The sequence below is a fragment of the Notamacropus eugenii genome, chromosome 6 (assembly GCF_028372415.1).
Source record: "Notamacropus eugenii isolate mMacEug1 chromosome 6, mMacEug1.pri_v2, whole genome shotgun sequence".
NCBI lineage: Eukaryota > Metazoa > Chordata > Mammalia > Diprotodontia > Macropodidae > Notamacropus > Notamacropus eugenii.
In genome coordinates this window covers 321,130,160-321,147,182 of record NC_092877.1, presented here as the reverse complement: position 1 = coordinate 321,147,182, position 17,023 = coordinate 321,130,160, and the positions used below count along the sequence as shown (strand labels likewise).

The window sequence follows — 17,023 nt, the reverse complement described above, 5'->3', positions numbered from 1 at the left end:
CGTGTTCTTAATAAGCAGACTCTTCTGAGAACTAGAAATTACGATTCAATAGATTGTAAAGAATAAGATTTAATACAATTATCATTAAATTAATGCTGTTTTTATTGCCTTATATTTATTTGTATAAGTACAACAAGAAAATACTGATATATATACTGATATGATATCATATATATATGATACTGATATATATATACTGATATGACAAAATTGATGGAAAATCTTAGAATGGAAAGATTCATATAGATATGTGTATGCATGTGTCTGGTTAGAGTTCTATATATCAGGGCATACTGGGGTCTACTCACTCATCCTATGATCAAGCAATTTGTGGGGAAAAGTTCTTTAATCTTCAAAGAATATTTCTATTCTCTACTGTAATAATGTCTATATATTGTGTAAACTTATTTTTACAATTCTTTATTAATGCAATAGATACATTTGTAACTTTATAATAAAAAGTATAATGATAAACATATTATACATATCACACACATAAGTCACATAAAATAATGGAATTTTTCAAAAAGTTCTAGCCTGAGGCTATTGTCCCTTTCACATTCAAGTGAATCTTCTCTCCTTTAAAAAGTTTTCAGCTCCTCAGCTAAACTCTCATATTCTTTTCTTTCTTTTTTAAAAAATATTCCTAGCTTCAGCACCTCAATCCGATGAAGGCTCAGATATTGATTCAGAACCAGACTTACCATTAAAGAGGAAACAGCGTCGCAGCCGGACGACCTTCACAGCAGAGCAGCTGGAAGAGTTGGAAAGGGCTTTTGAAAGAACCCACTACCCTGACATTTATACCCGAGAAGAACTCGCCCAAAGGGCTAAGCTCACAGAAGCCCGAGTTCAGGTATCAACACCAGAACAAATCTACCAGAACATTGTGCTCCATGGTTCTGCTTGTTTTTATTCTTAGTCCTGACTGGGATGATAGTAATAACTAGGGGGGTATAACTAGGGCTTTGGTCCGGGGTACCGTAATTTAGAGGGTATTGACAGCATGTATACTAACTGAGCTTAGCACCTAGTTAGCACGAATTATTTACCTATTCATTCAATCATTCATCTAATTTTCCATTTACCTATCTCTTGAGGAAAATCCAGGTTTTTGGGTAATTGTCATGTGTTGCTTAACAAATCGATATGCTCAGAAGAACGAACCTTTGTTTCCTCAGTCATTTCATCTTTCACCCACCTTTCACCCACTATTCATCCATCTGTTCATTCATCTCTCTCTCTCTCTCTCTCTCTCTCTCTCTCTCTCTCTCTCTCTCTCTCTCTCTCTCTCTCCTCTGTCTATCATTTTATTGAACCTGTGATTGGTTGATGTAGGGAATTCCTGGTGAAGAAATTCTCTTTACCAGTGCATATCACCAACAATTTGGCCAATTATTGCTTTCGAGTAGAATTTTTAAACTTAGGGCTGTGAATTTTTTAATTGATAATTATATTTTCCATGACTGATTTAGAATTTATAAACTTAGGGCTGTGAATTTTTTTAACTGATAATTATATTTTCCATAATTGGTTTCCTTTGTAAATCTATGTATTTTATTTTCTACATTTAAAGGCATTCTGAGGTGCATAGGCTTCACCAGCTTACCCAAGGTGTCCTTGACACAAAAATGGTTTAAGAAGTGCTATAGGGAGTTGATGGGGACACAGGTTAAGTGATGTTCCAAAGGTAACAGTTATGTATCAGAGGTAGAAATTTTCTAACCTTGACATCAGCCCCCATTCACTATGCCATACTGAGACTCACTTAGTAAGAATAATTAGTTAATACTGGAAGCTAGCAGATGGTTTATTTCCTATTCTCAGAGGCTTGGATGAGCTCTTTCCTGACTTGACTCTCTTTCCCTCTTCACCATTGGATGACAACCTCTCCAGCAGCTGCTCTATCAGGATCTCTGTCTTCCCTTAATGGGACGTTGTTCTTCTCTATTCTCAGCAACTGAATTTGACGTAAAATGGATTTGAGGGCACATTTTGTGGGCTACTTGCCCTTGGGGCCAAAATCACTAGTTATGATTCTGACTAGGATTCATTAATTCAGCAAACATTTATTTCATGCTTGCTATGAAATAGTGCCGTGCCCTTTGACCTTGTGATAAGCACTAAAAATGTTAATCCTAGAAAAGACTTCAGAGATCGTCCTATCCAAACTTCACAGTTCATAGATGAGGAAATCAAGACTTGGACAGTTTACTTTAAAAGCTATTTAGTTAGAAAGAGGCATGAAAACTTGTAGCTTGATATATACATTAAAACCAAACAAACAGCCAAGCCATTTAGAGAACCACAGAAGAGCTAAAGAAAGTTACTTGCAAAGTCTCATTCTTAGATTTTAAAATGAAGTATTACTAGGAATGGGGTGATAGATTTAGTCTTTGGTTGTCATTGCTAGGAGAATATTCTATTCTGGGTAAGGTTTCAAGCTAGTCAGTTCATCTGTTGCAAGTAGTTTTACCATTTAATTAATTTATTTTTAAAAAGCGTCCTTTACTTTTTACTGTATCTAAAATGCAGTCGGCTCTGGTTTGTCCATCATTCCATCATTGGAAAATTTTCTTAGCTGTCACTGTACATTACAGTAATAATTGGTGCTCAAGATGGGCAATTAAGAAATACTTATTGAATGTCTACTGTGTCCAGGGGAATGACTAGGCACTGAAATGATACCCCTGGGGCCATGTAGGATCCAGAAATAGATTGTAAACGATCTAAGGAAGTGTAATCAGGCAAAAGAACAGAAGTAGGCGTCAGGAAACCTGAGTTCCAGCCCCAGGTTTGTCACTGACTTCCTGGGAGACCTTGAGCAAGTTATCATCCCCCAAGCCCAAGAAATTATCTTTGGGTTTTGGTTTTCCATAGTATAGTCAGCAAAGAAATGGAATATTTTCTCATAGATTATTTTTTAGAAGTGACCCTTGAAAATTTTCTTACTTTTTCATAGGAGGAAACCAGAAATAACTTTAATGCAAAATGTTATTATTGGTGGTGAGGTAGAATGTATTATAACCTTCCATGTCAATAGCTAATAGTTAATTTTCCTCACTTGGAAAATGCCTATTCTATATAGGTGCTAAAATGCTCACAACCAGAGTAAGGGTTGAGACAACCATTTAGGTCATTCTGTTTTCCTGCAGCCTGTCTTGTCTCTACTAGGAAAGATGCTCTGACCTTACAGAGTAAGTCAACTCCCTCAGACAACAGAGCCCCCGAGTTCTGATCAGCTTCATTCCTTCTTGGTTGGTTGGTTCAGAAATCATTCTGTTCACCCTTGGCTCATCATAGGATCACCATTCCACAAATATTTAATAATAAATTAATGTATTTAACTTATTAACTTAATTTTTGTTTTCATTTGTTAATGGTCATCACTAACCTAACACTGATTAAGCCGATGTGAGTAGAATGCTGAACTTAGAATCAGACAGATCTGAACTCAGATCCTCCTCTTATGTACACTTACTAGGAGACCCTAGCTAAGTCACAACAGTTTATCAGGCACTTATCTACTATGTCATGGAAGGCTTGATCTGAGTTGGTGAGGGAATCTTATACTGGAATTTCCCAATAAAACTAGAGATCCTTCAAATCCTTGCATGTAGAAAGTACTGTGAAAGATGCTGAGAATACAAAGATAGCGGTGATATAGTCCTTTGCAGGAACTATAGTCCTGAACAGTGCCCCTCATATAATGCAACATCATAAAATTAACTTTTATTAAATACCAAATGCATATGGGGTATTATGTTAATGTTGGAGAGGGAGTTACACAGTTGAGATGAGATATGGAATTTGCCCATAAGCAAAAATTTACAGTTTAGGAAGGAAATAAGTCTGACATAAATTGCTATAACATAATATTTCATAAGTGTGTTAAATTTTTAAAATTAAATACCTAGTGCACATTTTTTTGAATTGATTTGAATTTTTGAAAATTTTTTGAGGAGAAAATGATAGAATTTACTGGCTGGTCCTAAAAGTGAATTTGAAAAATGAATTATTAGTCTACCAGGACAGCAGACATTTTCAAGTTTGGACAATGTAATTTGGTTACCTGTGTTTCCAAACAGCCAGAACTCAGAATTCCTCATTTTCTAATCATGAAATGATCTAGTGTTAAAAATGAATGAAAATGGACTGAGATAAGTCTCTTTGTAAAGTAGCATATCTGCCTCTAACATAAACAAATGATAAAAAAATCTCTCAAATTCCTTAACTGAAGACAGTGAATAAGGTCACTTAAGAGCATGTACAGTATTTTACAGATAATATTTATTTTACCTTTACTGAAAATGGAGCTGCATTACAGAATAAATTTCAAAACCATAAAGTGAGGTTGTATGGTGCCATGTAAACTCTTTCTGCTCCATAAATATAAAAAAATAAAAATCACAATAGATTAACTTTTGATGTAAATAGGAGAAAACCAACAATTTTTCTCCCTCCTTGTTCATCTTTTTCCATATCAGTGACCTACAGTGGGCCAGAAAAGCAGAACCCCTCATTAACATAACAGCTGTCTTAGTGTGGCTTTAACCCGGTGACTCTTTACATTCCTTACGGCTTCCTCAGTTCCCTTGAGACACATCATGTCTCACACCATGGCTATGATCTACGGCCTAACAAATTCCCGACAACATATAGCATATGGATCTTTTGCTCAGCTCAGCATGGAAGAAAAGATAGTAGTCAATTGGTGATAAAAAATGCAAGAACAAAAGCCTTCTTTTTTCTTTTTTGGTAAGGATGAGCTGGAAAAGAGGGAACTGAACATCTCTCTGCCTCAGTAATACGGAAGAGGGCATTGGTTTCAGTTTTGGTGACTGACAAACAAAACAAAATGAAAAACAAGGAAAAAAAACACACAACCCCTCGACCCGAACTCAAATTACCCTTTTTTGTCGAGCAATATCTGAGGAAATGTGTTTCTAACAATATTGCGGGCACACACATACATGTACATATGCATATAAAAATAAAATGACAATATATGGAAATCATTTTGCATGATGTACGTATCAGCCCTGGAGATGAGAATAAACTATTGATATTTTTACATCAGTGCTTTTTTTAGTCTATCCTCACATGGAAAAAGTGTATTGAGTTACGTCTGCTAAATTCTGAATTTTAGTAAAAAAAAAAATCTACAATTGTTGTGTCCCCACGGACTATTTGTTCAACTTATCTGGCATCCTCCTCCAAAGAGAAGTGAGTTGGCAAATGACAAAAACATTTAGAGAAAAAGAACCTCTACTTGCCCCCTTGTAATGTATCAGATTATGTAATACTGTATCATAGCTTGGTAGGGGGCAATAGAAAGAGAATTCTTTCCTTCTCTGGCGATCAGCTGATGGCCTGAACCATGGGGATTTATAGTTCTTGTAATTTTATCTTGGCTTTAGTTATTGTAGCTGTTACTATGCAAATAATCACAGGTGATAAAGTTTTAGTGGGAAAGAGTGACTCTCACCAGATTTTATGATGTGCGAAATACTTATTTCTTACATGCTTTCATGAGAGTGTTTTGTTTTGTTAAATTGTTTCTTTAAACTAGGTAAATATGATTATTGTGCTTTTATAGAAGGAAAGCTAGAAGTCAACAAGAGGAGAATTCACAGATTCTAAATCTACTGGACTAGAAAACGGGAAACCTGGTTCCTGGCCCAGGTTCTGTCATTAAGAGGCTGTGTGACCTTGGGTTCATGACTTCATCTGTGTGAATCACAGTTTTCTCAGGCTAGACTAGATGCTCTCACTGAGCATTCAATAGTTCTAGGAGCAATTCATTGGTTGTTCAAGGTCAGACATCAGGTCTGTAACTCAGACTAATTTAGAATAAATACTTGTCTTTGAGTTTAGGGTGTTGGAATAAGAACATGGCCTGCTCTGATTGCTCCTGATGAGTTCACATATTCCAAAGGAGCAACTGGGGTTACAGTGGATAGAGCCCTGGAGCTGGACTTGAGAAGCCTCAAGTTGAAGTCCAGGCTCAGGCAATTAGTAACTGTGTCTCCCTGGGCAAGTCATTCAACCTCAGTTTCCTCGACTCTAAAATGAGGACAATCCTAGCACCCACCTTTTAGGTTGTTGTAAAGATAAATAAATTGAGATAATAATTGTAAAAGGAATAGAAAGTTGTACATAATAGATCTGCAGTTTCATGTGCAATCATCTTTTTAAAAACTACACTTTCTTATGGATATGCTTGTTTTAATTCCATAAATTAAAGATAAGTTTTATAAAAGCACTTAAAGCTCTCTATAAAAGCTAGCAACTATTGTTATTTCTCCTCTGGTTGTACTTTTGACTATATCACCTTCTTTCTTCTCTCCTCTTTCTGTATGATGGTCATGAGTAAATAGGGGCAGGAGAGCTGTTTGGAGACCAGAGAGGATGGTCAAAGGAAGTAGCATGTCTTGAAAGCAATTACATTAGCATAAGCAGCCCGTCCTGGGCTTGTGGTAGATTGGCAAGCGCTACAGAAGATGTCATTCACCCTTGATGTTATCCACCTAATGTTTTATAACGGACAGTTAATTTATATGAACTTAAGAGAGCAAGTGAGAACAGTGGTCAACGTGGGACGTCAGGCATGGATTTTGTCTGTCTGTTGGAAGCGCAAGAAGCATGATATTCTAATGTAGACTCTAGAATGTTAAAACTAGGGAAGATTTCTTCCAAGTTATGTATTTTTCAGAAGAAGGAGCTGAAGCCTAGAGAGGTAAAAAGTGACTAGCCTAAGACCACTCTGCTATTTAGCAAAGGGAGAATGATATATTGGAAGGAATACCATACTTAGAGTTTAAGTGGGTTCAAATCCAGCTTTGCAACGTACTAGCTGCTAATCTTGGGCCATTTGGTTTCCTTCTTGTTCTGATTCCAAAACTATCTATGAGGTTATAATGAGAAGGTTTGACCCAGAAGTTCTTCAGCTGGAATCCATGACCTTATTTCAATTTTAGTAATTTGATAACTGTATCAATGTAATTGGTTTCTTTTGTAATTCTACGAATGCTATTTTATACAAGAACAGTATTATTCTGAAAAGGGGCCAATAGGCTTCACTAGACTGCTCGAAGGATTCAGGACACACGGACACACGCATACAGACACACACACAGACACGCAAAGTTAAGAACTTCTAGACTGGAAAGAATGAGGACATGCTTCATAAGGAGCAGTAAGTTTTCCTGAAGACAATTCAGGATACAATGGGGCCAGAAATGAGGAGGAAGCGTCTTGGGAATGAGGAATAGTGTGAACAAATCCATGGAAAAGAGAAATGTAATGCTGAGTTTGAAAAGTAGTAAGTCAGTGTGGTTAGAATATAGTGCGTGAAGATGAGTAAAATTAAATAAGTCTGGAAAAGTAGCCTGCAGCCAGAGCAATGTTTTATGGAGACTTAAGAAAAATTATATGTACCTCTAGGCATAATCCTTCTAGGGACCCCGCTTACATTTCAGAGTTTTGTGTAGAGCATGTGTAAAATAATAGCACTCAGCATTTCTAAGACAATTGCATTTTTTTCTAATATTTAGTCTCTTTTCTGTCTCCTCATACTCCTAAAATCATTTAAAAAGCAGCCTCATAAGCCTAGCGCACTCCTCGTTTTAAACGTTCGGCTTCCTCCGTATACCTTGTTCATTCCCACTAGGAGTAATGTAATGACCCACAATTTGAAAGCAATACTGTTCCTTGTTTTGAAATTTTTATGGGTATCTCAGAACTGCACATACAAAAGCCATAGATATTCACAGGCAGACTAATAGGACCTGAAATATGGTGGCAAAGCTGGTCAATGGGATAGCCTTGGAAAACATTGGATCTGGGGCATAAGAATGATATAATATAAAGCCCTGAGCATATGGTTTCCGTGCCCTGTCTATTATGTTGTGTCATTAGATGCCAAGGTTTTAATATTTTATTTGCTTAATTCAGGATTATATATATATATATATACACATACATACACTCATATACATACACATATAATTTGTATGTATATACACACACTATGTATGTATTCATATGTACATATATAATATACGTATAATGTTATATTATATATGATATGTAATGTATAAAGGTATATATTGCATTTATATATAATTATATATGAATATATGCATGTATATACACACATATGAATGCATATACATATACATAACACATGTATCTATATATCTAATGTATGTCTCTCTATCTATGAAGAGATGGATGGAAGTGATGATGGGCAGGAATAGGTCGCTGTTGTCCCTACTCCTGCTTATTCATTCTGGACTCTGATCACCACAAAGATGATACAGGATCAATGAGAATCCCTAAAGTTCTTTTACTGATCCCTGAAACTTGGTTCTCCTTACTCTCTCCATTCCCCTCGACCTCACCCCACCCCAAGCCCCAAAGCAAACAGAAAGCTGAGTGATCATGCTCCTTTTTAGCATGGAAAATTCGTTAAGAATGTACCATTATTTCATCAGTGAAATCCTCAAATTTTAAATTAAATCCATAGGTCTGGTTTAGCAACCGCCGGGCAAGATGGAGGAAGCAAGCTGGGGCCAATCAGCTGATGGCTTTCAACCATCTAATTCCGGGGGGATTCCCTCCTACTGCCATGCCAACTCTCCCAACATACCAGCTGTCAGAGACCTCCTATCAACCTACATCTATCCCACAAGGTATGTTGGAAAAGAGCAAAAGAGACTAAAATCTAATTACTTTGTTAAGATTATGTATGTATGTATACACACATATACATATTACATATGTGCATACACACGTATGTTGTTATTTCAATTGTGTTTGACAGTTCATGTATGTGACACCATGTGGGGTTTTCTTGGCAAAGATGCTGGAATGGTTTGCTTCTTCGGCTCATTTTATGATATCCTCTATATTCATCCTCCTGTGCAGGATCTGAAGAATAAGGGAATTCATAGGCTAACCATATTTTATCATGTTTTTGTTGTCTGTAAGGAACATTATATATAAGAGTACCCCACACAAAGTTGCCCTGACTTGTGCTATGTAGAAATCAGTCATTTTAGTAGGAACATCATTCTAACTGGATGTTCACAATTATGTCACTAATGCATTGAAATGGAGAACCATCTGAACTCAGTGATCTTCTGGGTGCTCTACTCTAAGGTCCCTCAGACGGTCCCTGGAAACCAGCCCTGCTTAGCTCTGGTGTCCAATTAATTGTTACTTTCACTGGGGCTGTTCAATATCACAGAAGAGTGGTCATACAAACAGTTCACAGGTAAGGGGGTCTATAGCCATCCCATTCACAAATACGCAGCTTTAATTGCCTACCTTAGCTGCTTAGATTACAAAGGAAAAGAAAACAGAAAAAAAAAAGCCACATTAGATTTTAAAAACTTTTAGCCCAACTTCTGCAAATTCAGTCATATTTCCTTCACTATATAATAATACAACAACAGTAGTAGCTAACATTTATGTAGCAAGTTGAGGTTTGCGAATCACTTTCCAACATCTCATTTTATCCTCACAACAACTTCAAGAGATGGTTGTTATTATTATCCTTATTTTATAGATAAGGAAACTTAGGCAGACAGCAGTCAAGTGCCTAGGGACACACAGCTAGCAAGTGTTTGAAACTGGATTTGAATTCAGATCTCCCTGACTTCAGGCCCAACGCTCTTTTCACTCTTCCTCCTACCACTCTAAATATGAGCAGTAGCTAATGGTGGGCAACTCAGTCTGTTTCTAGTCTCAGATCTCTGTAAAGACTCATTTGAGTCTTTGTAATCTGAATTTGGCTGTTTAGGATTGAAATTTCCATTTATAACATTGTTGTTAAGGAAATAACCTCTCCCTAAGACAATTACCTTACTGAAAGGTAAGGTAAAAAAAAAAAATGGATTTTTTTGGGGGTGAGGGAGGTAAGGGAAAGTATGATTAACGTGTATCTGTATTTGAACATGTGTTAATAACATGCTGTGGTATAACGCAGTTCTCCAGTAGTTTCTAGAAACTGATGAGCTTTCATGAATGTGAATAAGATCTATCCTTTGCTGTTGCATTTATATCCAAGCTTGCAATCATAAAGGAATGGCTCTAACTAGGTAATTTTTGGGAAAAACCCCCAATATTTTGTAACTTTTTGATTGATTAGAGAATGTTGGCTATAAACACAGAATTATTTTGAAACTTAAAACATCACCATGAGATTAAATGAAACTTGGTTGTGTTTTATATCATCCTTTTGTTAGTATTGAGGGAGTCCTTCAAAATATATTGACCATAAATTTGAGACTTCCTGTTCTTATATTGGCCTACCCAGTTGATAATTCAAGCTGGAAATAATGTCAATATATGGAATGTTCAGTACTTGGCATAGAGAAGAATATGTTTATGTACAGAAATAAGCTTTGATAATTCCAGGTTGGTATAGTTTATATATGTGTAAATTTGCAAGTATAAAACTATGTTCCCAGATACTTTGATAAATTCCACTCTGGTAAGTTAAGAACCAGCTGATAATTAAAGTTTTGGCACACTAAGGGACAGTGGGTGAACAAGGAACCTCCATGCTGAAATTATTTGGAGCACAAAAGAAATGAATGCCTGCTTAAAAATGTCTCTTTTCATTTTAGCTGTCTCTGACCCCAGCGGTACGGTCCACAGACCTCAACCTCTTCCTCCGAGCACCGTGCACCAAAGTACGCTCCCATCCAATCCAGAGAGCAGCTCAGCATATTGCCTGCCCAGCACCAGACATGGATTTTCCAGCTATACAGACAGCTTTGTGCCTCCATCCGGGCCCTCCAATCCTATGAACCCCGCCATTGGCAATGGCCTTTCACCTCAGGTCAGTCCCGTGTTTCCAGACAGAGGATTTGCTGTATACCAGAACCAAATCGTCTATTCCCTGAGGCACCAGTATAATGAATTGCCAAATTTAAACCATAATGTATTCTTTATACAAGCCACATGATTTTAGTTTGCTAGTTTCCTTTCCCCCCCCTACTGGCTGCATCAAAAGTTGTAGCTTAGTTTTAATTTCAAGTGATTTTTAATGTAATCATCCAGACTTGGTGTTTACATTTAGTTGTCAAGGCTTTTGTAATGTGCAGCCTTCTCCACCCCCTAGTCCTGTTTCTTGGTTAGGAAACTTCACAAACATTGGCATCTTCTATGAAATTTGGTCAGCTGATAGGATTTCCAGAAAAAAGGGCCCTTTAAGAAAATACCAGAGCTTTGACAAAACAACTTGAGAAGAAACAAACAAGTCATGTGGAGAGAGCCCCAGGTGATGCCCACTGTACTCTGGAATAAATGAGTTAGAAATGCACAGAGTAGAAGAAGGGCCCCTCTTTGGAAATAGACAAATATTTGAATGTCGTAATTGTTTTTCTAATTTGCATTGGACTATGAGCTTTCCTTGGGAAATCGTGTTAATAAATTGCCTTGATAATGGCATGTCAGAAGGTTGGTAAATTTCCTACATGTGGCATCTGTCTGAAGTTGACATTATTAGCAGTTGTTGAAATACACAGTCTTGATTTTATTAGCTCGAGCTTAGCCCAGGTGTGGGCAATAGCTGTCCGTGGAATTTGGAGAAATGTCACCGATGGGGTTGCAATCTATAATTACAATCAGGAATCTCTTCAGGGCTAAGAGGGAGAGTTTGAACAGCTTTATCTTTTCTCAACCTTTTTTTCCTCTCAGTGGTGAGAAAAACAGAGAGAGGCACAGAATGACACAAATGAAAAGTGAAAAGACAATTATACTCAATTACACACTAATCACCGACGATCACCACTGTCTGAGCAGGGAGAGGGCATTCTAATAGGCAGAAAATGAGATTTTAATGGCACAAAGGGTGGCCAAAATAACGACTCATATATCTTTGCCTCCTTCCTTCGCTCCGACTTGTGGTTTGCATCTCGGGAGTGGAGTTCCTGGTCTCTGCACAACGGTGATAACTCTGAGCAGCTGAAAAGTTCAAAGACGTTGGGGTTGAAAAGAATGAATAGCAAAGCCAATGAAATAAACATTTCTGCCTAAAGGCAAAAGTTCATAAGCCCTTTTTTTGTAACAGTCAATGTAATTAAGTTTCATAGATTCCTATAGCACATAGTGGGATTAAAAAAAGAGGGAGAGAGGGAAGGAAAAGGAGAGAGGGTGGGAGGGACAGGATGACTTTAAACCTCAGTTGAAAAAGAACAACATGAAAACCAACGAAAGGGCTTCCAACGAGACTTTAATAAGTTTAGTTTTGAAGCCCTGGTATTTCCAAATGTAACTCTGAGCTAAAAGCATGGCAGTCCATTCAAAGATTCATCTTCCAGTGCCCAGATTCCAAACATGGGGAGGGGAGGCGCTTCTTCTAGGAATCTCTTGGGCGCCCTGAGTTAATCCATCAGAAGCAGTTATCAGAGTCAATTCCAGCACCAGTCATTCTGGACCATAGAAAAGCTTTTTATTGAAACATATCCACCCTCCCCCCCACTCTTTATTATCTGAATATCTGAATATTGAAATAACAATAAACTCCAACCTGAGACCCATCTCATAATTTTAGAATAGTGACCACACACACACACACACACACACACACACACACACACACACACACTTGAACTAAATACTGAAATGAAAATAAATTCCAACCTGGGACCCATTCCATAACCTTAGAAGAGTGAGGCCAGAGGTATTGGCATTGATGAGAATAACGTTGTCACTGTTGTGTCAAGAAACTTCATCATCCAAGGAGAAAAAGAATCATTTATTTGTCAGGAAGTACAAAAATCCATTGTGCTGTTTTGCCCCACCATGATAGTCATTGAATTTGAAAGCTGGAAGGGATCTACCTACCCCCTTATTTTATAGCTGAGGAAATTGAGCACCAGAGAGACAGAGAGACTTGCCCAGGCCCACCTAGGGAATTGGTGGTATAGATCAAGAAACTCAGGTTTATTGGTTCCTAGTATAGTGGTCTTCCAACCACACCAAATTTCCCTTTTCCCCATTTCATGACGACTCATCACGGTAGAACTAGGATATTTTGTACTCCTAGCATATGTGTCCTCCTCAGATTACCACCATTAATACACAGCTTCTCATTAGTTTTTGCAATAGCCTAATGAATTAGAAAAAGGGAGCAGGTTTTATTTATAGCCTATTCTTATTTCCTCTTGTAAATTTGGAGAAATGAAGACGAAAAGATATTGAACCAAGCCAGTTCACATGAGTTAGAGAAGTTTAAGAGCAGAACTCAGGCCTGTGTAGCTTGTAACTCTGTCTGACTGTAGCTACTGGAATGGGTCACAGTACTAGACATAACTTTATTTAGGGCAAAGGGACCCACTTTTGGCCCACTGGCTTCAATGAGAAGCCAAGCACAGGAGGAAGTCTATCTTCTCATGATACAACTCCATTCATTAGCTGAAAAGGACAGAAGAAAGAAACTCTGCATTGAGGAAAGGGTGATGACACCTTAGCCACCATCATGGGAGAATAGTTTCATTCATTCCCTCATCTAGAGAGAAAGGAGTACATTTCATATGAAAAAATAGGATGGGTGGTTCCATGCCTTATTTTCAATTTCGTCTCATACTGCCTATTTTTCCAAGATCTGGGTTTAGACAGATTCACATTGTACTTTTGCCAAGTACTGTTCTTATTAATTTTTTAGACCCCAAACCAAATTGGAGCTGGTATTATAGTAAACTCATTTGAATTCTATTTGGTAAGAATTGTTTAATGGATGAGATATCTTTATACATTTTCTTTAACTTCTTTTTCCTAGAATCAGAGACTTTCAAGTATTGATGGCATTCCAAGTTTGGAAACCATAAGCCATAATGTTCCTAAAAGTATGAATTAAATGAAATGTCCCTGAAACCCAAACAGTGCTACTTTATCTCTTGAAAAGAAATGAATAGTTTATGTAAGGAGAGGATATTTTTTAACTTGTGTGTATGTATCAAGTTATGGGGAGGGGCATTTTTAATTTTGTTTTTCATCATTTCATCTTCTAAGATTTTTAAAAAGGATTTAAAAACTAAGAATTAATGAATATGAACAAAATATTTTGCAATTTTATTCATATTCTTCAAGAACTAGCTGAAAGGACCTTGCTAGGTATGATTGTCTAATTCATCCTGTTAGTGTAGCTGGGAATAATTCTTGTTTTTCATTTAGGGAAATGGAGGCACAGAAAGACTTGTTCTGAAATGCAGAGCAAGTTAGTTGAAGAAGTAAAAATAAAAATTATCATCTCATTTAAAGTTACTAAAACCTTCCTAAGAATATGAAATCATACCTTTCACTTCCTCCATCAAAAAGTATGAGCCTATCCACTAGTTGTCAGTGGCATTCCCAATACTCTTTCATGTCTAGGGGAAACTTTCATAAAACATTTCAGTGCTCAATAGATCAGCAAAGGCTGGGTGGCCATGTGCCTTGGGTGGGAGGTTGGATTACAGACACTTTGAAGTTTCTTCCAGCTCCAAAGTTCTATGATTCCTTAGGCTGCAGAGATCTTATAGAGGGGCGAATGGCTTGAAATGAGTGACCTAGCACAATTTCTCAAAAACTAAAAACCTTATTAAGTAGATCCTGTCTTTTACTGGCAAAGGGCTTCTCTAGCCTGCTGTTCTCTTGGTTTAGGTAAGAATACTGTGCATGGGGAGGCCAAGAAATGCACCTCCCTTCACATCCAGATGCAGCACACTGCTTGCTAGCACCATTCTGCATGTGGAGGGGAATGAAATGCTAACATAGAACATAGAGTGTGAGGAAATACAGCCACATGTCCTAGATGTGGGACTGATGAACATTTCAGCCTTTGCTCTTCAGATGAATTTTCATTGCAACAAATGAATTGTGGAGCAACCAATAAAACCCCACCCCACCCCCCAAACAGAATCCTTTGTCAGTCAAACTAATAAGCTTTTTTTCAAAGCTATACAAACTTACACAATTCTTTGGCGTCTGCCTCTAATGGTGTCTTCAGTGAAATAAAGCATCAGAGGTTTATAAGGTTTCCAGGAAGCTCTTCATTGTGTCGTTATAGAGTATATAAGACTGAGCAAACTTGGCTGTATTTTGGGTTCATCAAGCATTGCAAATGATTCTTCAAATGTTTTGGGTTTGGTAAAACCAAAAACACATTTTACCAAGCACTTTTCCTCCTTAATTTTTCAAACTATGTGTGTTTTAAGGAAAATTTGAACCATATGGTTTTGATTCATTTACTCTTATATCATTGAAATTTTTTTTCCTACAGAGCAATTTGATATCCAAGAAGTTTTTTGAGACTTTGCTGTATTCATTTTATGTAGACCCTTTCCTCCTTGAAAAGAGGAAGTTCTATTTGCAAACTCAAAGCCCACAAATTTCGAGAACCCTCTTCTTTCAGCCATTTTTATACATTTGGTCTAAATCTGAGTTATTATGAACATGTTTCCTGCTTAGCTTTGAGCAGATGGATAGGTTTTGGTTTCTGGTTTAGGACCCAAACCAATAACAAAATAAGAAAATAGGTTTAAATTATCAAGGGTTTTATTTTTTGAGAAAGTTTAGATTTTATTAATGAGTTCCCCCGTGGGTGAGATTTATAGCTGGAGACCTCCTGTTTTGGCCAGGTCTTAAAAGGGACTCACCAGCGTGTACTTCTTATTTCATGGATAGGATGATACAGTAGAAAGAGCATTGTCCTTGGAGTCAGAAGATTCGGGCTCGAATCCCTCTGATGCTTGCAAGCTATGTGACCTTGGGCAAGTCATGCAGCCTCCCTGGCCTCAGTTTCTTAATCTGTAAAATGAAGGGACTGGATGGCTTCTGAGGTCTCTCTCAGCTCTAGTTCTGTGATCTTATGAAAAAAATGCTCTTAAAGTGTTCTGTGCTAGGTTAGAAAAAGATTGCCTGACTCACTCTTTAACTCAGCACCTCAGCAGAGAAGAGTGGATCTGCAGATCTCATCAGATTGAGTGACTGTTCATCTGTTAAGTCTGGTTTATTCATCAGAACCTTGTAGCGATAAGAAATCCTCTTTAGACTACATGTAGAAAGGACTGATCTTTGGATGAGAAAGGTAATGATTTATGGTTTAAGGGACACTAGTATTCAAGTATTGTTCTCCATACCCGTTTTACAAAAGAAAGCCTTCAACTTAGCCAATGAACTGGCCGCCTTTAAAGTATAATGTTAAAATTGAGATTATTAGTGTGTAATGTATGTAAATTGCATATTTGGTGTCAGCCACGCTTATTATGAAGCTTCTTGGTTTCATGCATATATTTATTAGACTATCGTGGTTCCATTTCAAATTAGATTTCAATTGCTCAATGCAGTTCCTTTTGACAAACATTTGTTAATCCTGAAGCTTATTAGGGAGCAGCATTTAAGCGTTAATATGTGTACACAAAATTCAAGACTGCTTTTGATTTGGCTTGTCATTTTCAGACAACAGCATTAACAATTATCTCAAATTCTTCAGATGCAAGGCAAGACAATAACTCTTTGTCAAAACATGTTTCTTTCAATTGAAGGTGTTATGAGTTTACTACAGATCAGATTATTTGAATGGGATATAGTGATTAAGAATGGTTTGCTGAGTTCTTTTCCTTCTCCTGCTTATCCCCCTCCCCTTTCCCTAGTCCATCTATCTTTGACGTAGGAAGAAAATCTTTTTTACTGTGGCATGGGAATCCCTTGACCTTTTCTTGTTATGGTGATAGATGGCAAGGTAGTAAGACTTACCCTTTTCCATGTGGATCAGGCGGCTCCTGTTTCTGAAGAGCTATTTTTTTCTGAACTTTTTTGGGCAGGAATCCAGCAACTACAAGATGACTAGTATTGTCGACAGTTGGGTCATTTATTTTGTACATTTAACACATAGGTTACAAATCCTGCTGTCCCCAGCTTAGACTGTTCTTGCCACTAAGAACCAGACAAGCCGGTGGTTACAACATAGTTCCCAGTGGATTCATTACCTCCCTTCCTACACTTTCCAGAAACTAGTCCATGGAGG

The 17,023-nt window shown here is 37.4% G+C and overlaps 1 protein-coding gene across 1 annotated transcript in view; it reads left to right on the top strand.

The window, feature by feature from the left end:
- Positions 1-17,023, top strand: part of PAX3 (paired box 3) — a 105,426-nt gene that overhangs the window by 69,532 nt on the left and 18,871 nt on the right. Inside the window, exons 5-7 of the mRNA XM_072617937.1 lie at positions 651-856; positions 8,531-8,696; positions 10,638-10,852. Of these exons, the coding sequence (XP_072474038.1) occupies positions 651-856; positions 8,531-8,696; positions 10,638-10,852 (587 nt within the window). The remainder of the gene's footprint in view (positions 1-650; positions 857-8,530; positions 8,697-10,637; positions 10,853-17,023) is intronic.